General features: G+C 30.6%; 1 protein-coding gene across 4 annotated transcripts in view; it reads left to right on the plus strand.

Moving 5' to 3' along the window:
• Positions 1-11,071, plus strand: part of LOC118192650 (uncharacterized) — a 42,869-nt gene extending 31,798 nt beyond the window's left edge. For all 4 annotated transcript variants that reach the window (XM_035363641.2, XM_035363643.2, XM_035363644.2 and 1 more), the window contains 3 exons: positions 7,619-7,699; positions 7,805-7,866; positions 10,846-11,071. In XM_035363641.2, the coding sequence (XP_035219532.1) occupies positions 7,619-7,699; positions 7,805-7,866; positions 10,846-10,949 (247 nt within the window). In that variant the 3' untranslated portion in view covers positions 10,950-11,071. The remainder of the gene's footprint in view (positions 1-7,618; positions 7,700-7,804; positions 7,867-10,845) is intronic.
• Positions 11,072-11,274: the final 203 nt, after the last annotated feature.

Genomic DNA, 11,274 nt, shown 5'->3' on the forward strand with positions numbered 1-11,274 from the left:
ACCCTAAGACGCCTTAAACAATACGATAGATATTCATCGTTCAAGTAATCAGCAATACTCGAGGCAGACTGGAGCACACTAGCTAGTGTACTAAGTGTACAGCACGGCAATTTATAAAAGGCGATTAGGTACCTAGTTGCCAGGTTGTTATATTTTTATCACCGATCATATTATTTTATAAACTAGTAAGCTATAGTTATTGTAATGTGGGTGCTGTTGTAATGCCGGTAATTTCGGTTTTCGACAGATAGCTGGATATTTTGCTATCTGGACACTTGTATAGAGAGTTTATTTTCTATTCCGGGAAGGGGGGGAGGAGGTTGCCGGTGTTTATAGTCTAAGTCCAAATTCTCAACATTTATACAATTTATTTAATGACTAGACTCCCCAATTAAGCATCTTGGTGTGTTCATGCCATGGACCTTATAAGAAATAGACAAACCCAAATGGGTTTTCTCCCTCGTCTGAGGCCCTGCTGGCTGTCACCTTGATCACATCCGGAGGAGTAGGGACGACTTGCAGAAATTTAACATTGGTTGCCTATTGCAGCATGTATAATTGTCAAGAAAAAGCTGGTTGTAGCACCTCATTTCACAAATTGGAATTTCTACATACTTTTATTTTTGAAATTGAGATTGATTTTTAAAAATTTAGCATATTTATCAAGCATAATTAATGTTCCAAATAATTATAAAGCTATTGCATGGTTTCAGGGCTGGATATTTTTTTAGCATTTCCTATGTTTTAAGGAAATTTGTAACTACTTCCTTTAGAAAAACATATTTTAAATCTGAACTAATAGAAAATTTCAAACAAGCAATTTTCTCTTGCAATTTTCATGCTTTTATTGATGTAAATAAGTAAAAAGTACTAAAATATTTAAAAACGAATTTTTGAAAGTTTTGTTTAAAATTCTAAATTGTGCTGCTTTTTTTAAATTATAGATGAGTATTATAGCATAATTTCTATAAAGGAATTTTATTTCAATTATATTTCATAATACATCACAGTGATAAACACTTTTGACTCCTTAAAAGTTTTTTATACATTTAATTCTAATATTAAAATTGTATTTAACCGTACTAATTAATTTTGCTTGTATTTTATAGCGATTATTTTGTAAAATTTATTTTTAGTTCTGTATAACATTTTTTTTTATTTACTGTTAATTTAATTTGTTAGCCCAAAGAGGCTGTTAGTTTCGAAGCGGAATTTTGCGCTGTTTTACTATAAGTGTCCGTGTCTCCTTGCAAATTGTTGTTACCAAATATTATCGCCTTGTATTATATGTAAAGAAATTAAATAATGAAGAATCTGCATGAATACATGTATGTTTCTTGCACTGTGACAAAAACGACAGTATCTAGAGCCATCAAATTTTGAATAATGTAATCCTCCACCCCATGGGCATCTGGACGGTCGAATTTTGAATTTGTTTTAATCTATTTCATATTTTGTAAAACTTTAGCGAATTTTTGATTAACAAACTCAACGAGTTCAAAGCGAGCGAGCACTGTACGGAAAATAACAGTTTTATCTCCAGTGCGGAAATTCTAAAGATATGCTGTATTCAAATGTATGTGGTTTACGAAGAACATGATAGTCAATAAATATAGATAACACACAAAACTTTAAAAAAAGGTTCCTTTTGGGCGTAATATAAAATCTGAGTACTTCTAGATTTTATTTTATCTTTTTTTCCCTTCATTACGCTCAGAAAATTTTATGCTCTAAATTTTATGAATTATTAAAGTAACTAATCCACTTTAATGTTAATAACTTAATGATCACATAATTAAATAAATATGATGTTTTTGTAATGTTATTATAGTTTGGAAACTCATTGCCTGAAAATGTTCATTAAATTAAAAAAAAAAATAAAAAAAATATCAGATCTTGTTTAATTTTACCTTATTTATTTCAAAGCATCACGTACTATCAATCTTATTTAATTTTACTTTATTTTTTCGCAAAATTAAGTTCATAAATTTTGTGCTTAGAATTTTTACCGTTTTACCAAAGTAAAGATGTTTGTACAAGAATTACGCGTGAAAAAAATGCGCGAAATGCAGTTAAAAAGTGCTTTAATGAGATAGATTAAATCCTATTTGGAAAAAACTGTGGCTTTCATAATCTCATCACTATACAATATATCCCATTTAATAATTAAAAAGAGTTAGGTTCCAGTGTTAAAGTTAAACAGATCATTCCCTACTCTTTCTTGCCGACATGTCGGTGACGCGCGCTCCGCCTACTGGGTTAGTCTATCTCTTATAGGTCCATGGTTCGCGTACGCTTTTGTACAGAAAGACAAAAGGCATATAAAAAACCGATTGAGGACCTTACCCTAGGCGCATTTGACCGCGTCTAGCATAGAGGACTTATTTTTAAGCTCATCAATTTGAATTTTCCACGGGAAATTATTCTCATCCTCAGCTCATTTTTGAACTCCGGAACTTTTTCAGTGCGGCAAGGAGATTCCAGTTCAAATCCACATCAAATTTACACTGGTGTCCCACAAGGAAGTATCCTTGAACCAATATTTTATATTTTATAAGTAAATGACTTTCCAAAATTCAGTCAAGACTCTAATATTATGTTAGCATGCTACGCGGATGACACCGCCATCATCGCGAAGTCCAGACGACCAAACCACGCCTTGGAAAAGATTCAGCAGATTATTCCTAATATTGAAGCATGGTGTCAACGATGGAAAATTCAGATCAACCCGGAGAAGTCAAAAGTTTTAGTTATCAGAAAATTCAAGACCACAGACCGCCTCACCTGTAATGTTACATTCTTCGGGAAAACAGTCCCTACTGTAAGTACGGCAAAATACCTAGGAGTCATTTTAAATCGATCGTTTACCTGGAATACACACATAAACAGTGTGTGTGGAAAAGCATACGGCATTGTGAAAAAGCTTTACCCACTACTTTCTAAGGACTCTGGATTAAACCTTGCACGCAAAAGAAGGCTTTACACTGCAATTGTCAGGCCTGTTATCATATATGCCTCCTCGGCCTGGGCAAGTGCTAAGGCAAGTGAAATTCATCGGCTCCAAGTTCTGCAAAATAAGATCCTGAGAACCATCGCTAACGCCCCATACTATATTAGAAATGAAGATTTACATCGCGACCTTCATATTGATTATATCAAGGACTATATCCAAGATAAATGGAAACTTTCTCAGGAAAGCAAAGACCAACAGTACAGCTAACTTTGAGTATATTCTGAGCTACGAAATCATCCCGGATGATTTGCTCATCCGACCTCATGCTGCACACTCAATTAGGCAAGCCAATAATTAAGTGTTACTCGTCAGTACTCCATGCTGACGCTCCATGTGCATCTTTCCACATCATCTTTTCTGACAAGGATTCCAATCTAGATTTCAACCAATCACAGTGAAGTGCCAGCAGGCTACGAGCATCTTACGGACTTTGGAGTAATTACTCTGGACTTGTTCTTGGTTGGACCAGTGTTGCAAATAGCTCGCGTAAGCTCCTGAGCCCAGGCGAAAATTGCGCCGTAACCCCCTTTTCTCCCTGTTATTTCTCCCCTCAGAGGAAACTCAATCAGGTATTTTCTAATACCAGGCTCCGCATGGAACTCCTTGAATGACTGGGAAGTATTGCTCCGGCAATAGAAACCCAGTACAATACAGTATATCGCAGTATCGCAGTACCCTAGGCACGTCAGCTGAGATGGCCGAAGTAAAGAACTGAAGTTTTATATTCAGTTATTTTCATTAAACGTTGAGAATCTTTATCAGATTTTTAATATTAAGTTGGCTTCTGGGGCTACACCCAAGGACAACTAGATATCTATAGGCCTCTTCCATCGATTTGTGACGCCACAAGCGAAGGCGATCGACATATATTTATGTTACCTTTTATTTCAAATACAAAAGTCAAGTGAAATTAATTTTTACAACTTAATATTTTGAATTTTAGGAATAAATTTTAGGAATCTTTTTTAGAATTTTGGATACTGCTTGGACATCATTAAACGAAAGATATGATGCAATGAAAAATCACTGCGATAATTTTAGTTTCCTGGGTAATTTATCAGAAATCGATAACGCAAATTTCAAAATAAAATGTGATAAATTAGAAAAATTGTTACAGTGTGATGACAATAAAGATATTAACGCAGAACTCTATGACGAAATAGTAGCTTCGAAAGACATTTTTACAGCCGGTATGAATGACCCATTCGATATTTTGAACTTAATTGTGTCAAATAATTTGTGCTTCCCGAACTTGAAGATCGTACTGAGCATTCCTGTTAGTGTTGCTAGTAGCGAAAGATCATTCTCCAAATTAAAATTGATCAAGACAGATTTACGTTCAAGTATATCGCAGGAAAGACTCATAAATTTAGCTTTGATTGCCATTGAAGATGAAATCTGTCAAGAAATAGATGGAAAAGAAATTATAGAAAAATTTGTAAATATAAAATGCAGAAAAATAAATTATTCTCAATAAATTGTTAAAATCAATTTCAACAAATGCTTTCTTCAAAATTTTCTTCTCCTATACAAAAATTTAGAAAAAAGGGGGGGGGCGACTTCAGCTATTTTGCAGGCGGGAGCTGGATAACCTTGCGCCGGCGCTGGTCCTGACCTCAATCCTATCGAAAATTTGTGGCACCGTTTGAAAACTCTTGTCCAAATGAGGCACCCATCAAATAAAAGGGAACTAATTGAGGCTATAATTGTTTCCTGGCATCATGTAATAATGAAAGAAGAGCTTAAAACTCTTCTCAGCTCAATGAAACATCGATGTGAAGCTGTAATAAAAAATAAAGGGTACCCTACTAAGTACTGATAACTCACTGCAATCATCACTATCTAATGTATATCGATAACTATTATCGTTTAACTTTTTTTTATTGCAAATAATTGAATTTTGTGTTGAATTCAGTAATAAATTCTCTTTAAAATGATGTATACAAGTTTGCATTTTGTGAAACGTAACGTTTTCTATAAGCATACAAAGTTCAAAAACATAAAAATTTCCAAAAGTGTCCACAATTTTGGCCACCACTGTATATCTATATGACAATAAATATTAATTCAGAAGTCAAACAACAAAAATCAGCGTTATATTTACAAAATTTTCACAGGACTAGTTTCGATGGTTTTACCGAACCACCATCTTCAGCTGCAAAACCGCAAAATGATATATATCATATAATAAAATGATATATATTATATAATAAAATATCAAAATGATATATATTATATAATAAATATATAATAAATATTGTTGAAATGTGAGAAAATTTAAAATATAGTAAAGTGTTGTGAATTTGAAGTTTTCATTAATTGAAACAAAAGTTGTAGTCAGAAAATGTTTAGTTAGGACTGAGCATTAATGAATTTTGCTATTTGAAACTTATTTTATATTGCCTAAAATGCAAATATCTACCCATTTTTATTACTAACCATCTCAGCATACTAGACACTTTTAATGCGATGCTGTCCATTGTAGTCAAGTCCACTCATTATAGTGGTTGTTTACACTGACCATAACAATGTTTTTTTACAACTTCTACCTCTTAGCTATGGTCTTTATGTGCAGAATTGTTATGCATGCACAAATATTAGGTATGTATCCAAGAAGCTACATGATTTTAAAGTTATTTCTGAGTAGCCAGTTTTTTCTTGAAGAAAATTGTTACAGACATTCATTGCAGAATTTACATATTGAAAGCATGATTCTGTGTGTGGTGTATAATTTGAAATTAGAGTAGAAATTATTAGAAAAAGGTCTCCTGTTTCTCAAATTCTGACCTCTGTTTACCCTTTAAAGAACTTGATTCTTCATTTGTTTTTTTATTCTCATTGATTGGTCAAATTCTTTTCAAACTGATCTTTTTTTAAGGGGGGCATAGGTATTATGACATATAATTCTGAAATTGTAACCCAACGACTTTCAAGCCTGTGGTCATGTCAAGACAGAGTTTAGAAAATGGCAAATGGCAACAGAAAAGAGTTTAAAAAGAAACATATTTTTATAAAATAATATCTGAAAAATATATATATAAAAAAAAAGCATTGGAGGGCAGACAAAGAAGGATAAATGTCAGCAATGCTGCAGGAGTTCTGTGGGTATTTTATCTTCTGGCTTAAGACTTTTACATGACTTTTAATTCTTTCTTTTTATAATGTGAATAATAAAATGTGAATGTATTTTAGCAATAAAGTTTTCTATTAAACTACAAACACAGATACTTTCAATGTAATGTTAGTTTTAAAGAAGAATAAAATATTTAAGAAGCTAACAATGCTTAAAATTATAGTATTTTGGTTATAAAACCTCATTTTATTACAGTTGAAGGCAAATATATTCAAAATTAGAATTGCAAATTTTGTTTACATTATGCCAAATTTTGAGTGGTAATTTTCATCATATTTTGAATTATGTTTACTTGACATGTTCATTTATGAAATATATGGGGATTTTCCTTAATATGTTTCATACTGCTTTTAATTAATGGGGAAGATGGAATGCTCAGAAGTCTGCTTAGATATTACATCTGATGAAAAAGAATTATGCCCATTATCACAATCAGTAAAATTTAATTCATAACTTTATTCATATGGCCTGTAAATTAGTTTTCAATCAAAAAATATTTTGTATTTTTTATATTGAAGTTACATTTAAAAGAAAGTTTTATTTAGTGCGTTCATATGACAGCTTCTAGTTAAATTTTTATGATTCATTTTTAGACATTACAACTATGATTTACTCACAGATTTCTGTTTAGAAATATCCCTATAGTCATTTAATTATAAGCTGATAACAATTCATGATATTAGTTTATTAAAATATCAGATTTAATTTCTGTAGTGTGTAATATTCAATATTAACTTTAGGTAATTTCATTCAACTTTAGGTAATGAAAGTAGACTGAGTGCAATGCATTTTTAAATAGAAAATTATTCATTTTTAAATTTAATTATATGCTTATTATTATGTTCTTTCAACAAAAAAAGTTATGTCACTTCTTTATTCTATCTAGAGAATAGTCATAATACTAGATCAATAAATTTTAAAGTTCCAAATTTATGATATTCAAATTAAATGGTTAGGTTATTTAATTATGGCAAAATCTCGAGAGCTATCTGCCTAAGGGAAGGGATGCCTTCGTGAAGGACTTTCTAAGGGAAACTGGCCTCGTATACATGTTACACATGGGGAAAACCACAAAAACACCCATGCAGCCAGCCCGTTCGCGGGATTCGAACCTCGGACCGAACTACCAGTGTTCAGCGACTTTACCACTCGGCCGCTGGTAGGCTCAAATTAAATTAAACGAATGTTATCATTGATCTCTCCAACAATTCACTCAAATCATCAGTACTTTAAAATATTAAAGTAGGATATCCATAAATTTAGTAAATACTTTTTAACGTAGGTCTCTCAATAATGTAATGCAGCTTATTGTATGAAACATGTCAGTACTTGGTATAGTTAAAGTCAAAATTTTTGTACGCTGATCATTATTACCATCTCAAAAATTTGTGAGTTGTACAAGCAACTAAAGTTGAAATTTCAAGTAGTACATAAACTAAATTAATTAAATTGTCTTAAAATTTACTTTTTAGACAACCAGTTGTAACTTCTGTTGTCCAGAGAGAAGAAAAAAGAGACAATGTTCCGCATGTTGAACATGAAACATCTAGAAGGTATGTCTATTATGTATTTAAGTATCAAATTTTAAGTGTTTTTACTTTTTATTGATTTTATGTGTAATATCTGGTTTTGCAGTATTTTTATTGCTTAATTCATAGGGCATCCAAATCAGCAACTGTAAGCAAGCCCCAGTCTAAACTCTCAAAAAGTACACGTAAAGGTGGGTTCATTTGAAAATAGTTTTTGTTTTGTGTTCGTATAACTCTGAACTAAATATAGATTTAGAAAAGATTTTTTTTAAATATACTTTTGCTTGCATACAAGTTCATTATATCATGAATGCTCGGAGGTCTGATGATAGATAGATAAAATTTATTTTATCAAATGAAACACTTCAGAGCTCTGGAACTTTCCACAGAAATACTCATATCACAGTATCACAGAGTATAATCAGTAGTTACACTTAAAATTACTAAGAATGTTAAACACAATGCAATGCAAAGCTTTCATGGATATCTCGTTCCGAAGTCATCGTGAACTAACACTTCACAACTGCAACTAACAACAGATGCTCTCTCTGGTCTTATATAGTTTTCACTGGCTGCTGAGATATTTCTAGTACTTACTGCTTCTCGAAGTTACAGGAAAGCATATGAGGGTCGAATTACAGTTACAGCTACATAGAGCATCAATTACAGTAATTCAGTTACAATGTCCAGTACAGTTACACAATGACCAATTATGTTGCCAAATGATTGCCAAACTTGGGGGCTTTTGGCAATTTCTCGGCAAATTTTTTGACAAAAATTAGTTGCCAAAACCATTGCCAGTTTGGCAATATCTCGCCAAATTAGTGAGATATCCATTTACTCAATGTTAAGTTTGCTTGCACTGTATTCTTACCTTTTCGGCAAGCTTCGCTTCTCTAGATTTCCATTTTACATTATGCAGAAAAATACAATTTCACATATAATTGCACTAAAATCATCTATGTATGTACAAAATTCATAACAATACTTTGGATTAGTTTTCTTTTTTAATTGTCCTATTTAAAAGTACTGATTCCTGAAAAAAATAATGAAATTCAAACTTCATTAATAGCTCAAGAATAAAATCAGTCTTAATTATGTACTTTTATTTTAATATCTGAACTTTAGAAAAGTGCTTTGATGAATAAAAGTCTTTATTTTAATTTTATTATAAATTCATGTCCACAGAAGCCCTTACTTGGCCTTTACTTTCACAACCATTGGCCAGAAACATATACTTCAAATTACAGAAATTTTCCAGATGACAAAGATATGTGTTTTCATATTTTTAAATTAAAATTTTTTTATACAATATGAAATCTAACTACATAACTAATCTAACATTGTACATCCATTCTTTCTTTATACTTGTTATAAAAAATAAAACAAAAAAAGTATGATTATTGTATGACAAAAATTAAGCAAAATATTTAGTTTCAAAATTTTGAAAATCACATATTTTGAATATTGAATTTACATTGAGTGGTCAGTTAATAAATAAATTGGAATAATTCACGCTCAGTTATTTCTGCCTTAAATCCATTCAATGTTATTTTTTTTAGATTTACTGTTGTCTTTATGATTTTGTGACATCTAGTATGCCAAAAGATTTTCTCACAAATAGTTAAGTTTTCAAAGTCTAAAACTATATTACTAATATTCTCATGAACATTTATTACTTTAGAATCCTAGTCTGGTTATTGTACAAAAATGTATTGAAAGTATAAATATTTGTCATTTAATGCAAATAACATTACAAGTTGGCTACATGCCAGCTCTGAAACCTGTCAATGTTTTCTAGAATATGAATTCTGTACAATTCCGTGAATAAGGTCTCTGGTTTGAAAAAAATTACATTGACCAATATTTTTCTCAATAATCTGCATAGAAATGGTTATTTTGTAATCTCTTAGCAAAAGAAATATTTTTCTAAAATGATTTTTTGAATTTTGTTTTCGTACAAATGCAAACATTTCGCTCTTCAACTTGCATATGGTCCCTGAATACAATTTCTGATTTTCATACAAAATGTCTTGGTAAATTTTTGCCCTGCAGGAGTCAAACTTCATGATTTTTTATGCTGAGTACAAAATATTCCTAAATATTAGTATTATGGACAGGAGGAATGTGGAAAAATTTGTATTTTATATAATTTTAACTTCAAAATATGACAGCATAAATCACTGTGTCATTTAAAACATTTTTGTAATGAGAAGTATATGTCTGCAATGAAGGTTGCGAAATTAAAGGCTGGGTAGGGACTTTTGTAACACAATGTGTAATTTTTTTTGGGGGGGGGATGGTTTCAGATTTTATTTCCTTTAATGTTGATTTTAGACCTACCTTGAATTATAAAAGTTTCTTAAGTCAAAAAATTAATGAAAGTAGTTTCCACACTGTAGATAGGAGGGCTTTGGAAATATAAATTGTATTTTTACTATATAGGATAACATTTTCTAGCAGTAAAATACAAGCATTTTCATGACATTACAGAATTATTCAAGAATGAAATTACTTTTGAATACTTATTAAAAATTCATGATTATTTTATTAAATTTAGGCAGCAATCACAAAATAAACATTTTGCTGATTACTGGTTTCTAGCCATGTAAAACATCACATGATTAAATTAGTAGTTGATGCCTTAAAATATTAATTATGCATAACCATGCAAATGTTTCATGTATTCATCACATGATTAAAATATCACATGATTAAATTAATAGTTGATGTCTTAAAATATGAATTATGCACATGTTTCATGTATGTGTAAGAGTACTAAATGATTCAAAATTGTTTTCTTAGAACTGTCAGCTTTATCAATAGTAATGGAAATAAAGTTTAGAATACTTGCTTACTGGTGGTCATCATTCTTACATTCTATATCAATTTTGATAGTACAAGATACATTTTCTTTTAATATAAATGATCATGCGTTTTTTATGCGCCAAAGATGCAATAATTCTTAGATATTCTCTTTTATGAGTAATAAGACTTGGATAGAAATTTAACAGGAACATTTAACATACAGCTTTAACATTGTTTTTATCGATATTGTAAAGATAAAAATTCAAAATGCTAACTACAAATAAGCAGGTAACTTACATTATAAAATATTAATGCTTTATAATTTTTTGTTATTCGTATTCTTACATTTATTGAATAATCAGTTTTAGGTCTGGATACCTCTTCAGGATCAGAAATGGAGATTGAAGCAAAAGTGCCTAAAAACAATGATGTAGATGATGATGATGAATTTGACTTTTATGATTGAAATATTTTAATGAATATTTATTTTGTTATGTAGTCATATTTTAAAAAAACAGAAAATTTTATTTTTTTGTTCTTATCGAATTTTAATGCATAGAAAAATAAACTATATAAAGTAATCATGAATTTACCCCTGATTTATACAATTTAATAGAGTCATGTAATCTCATACAGAAATTCTTGTTTTGTAAGGCACTGACATACTGAAAAATTTATTTACGAAATAAACAAAATATTCATTAAAACTGTTAAACACACACTAGATGAGATTTTGGTTTAATCCATGTTATGGCTATGTATAGCTTGAGGGTTAAAGTAAAAGAAGTTAT

Source organism: Stegodyphus dumicola, chromosome 9 (assembly GCF_044657685.1).
Source record: "Stegodyphus dumicola isolate Sdum_Otavi_A_Nest chromosome 9, ASM4465768v1".
Classification (NCBI taxonomy): Eukaryota; Metazoa; Arthropoda; class Arachnida; order Araneae; family Eresidae; genus Stegodyphus; species Stegodyphus dumicola.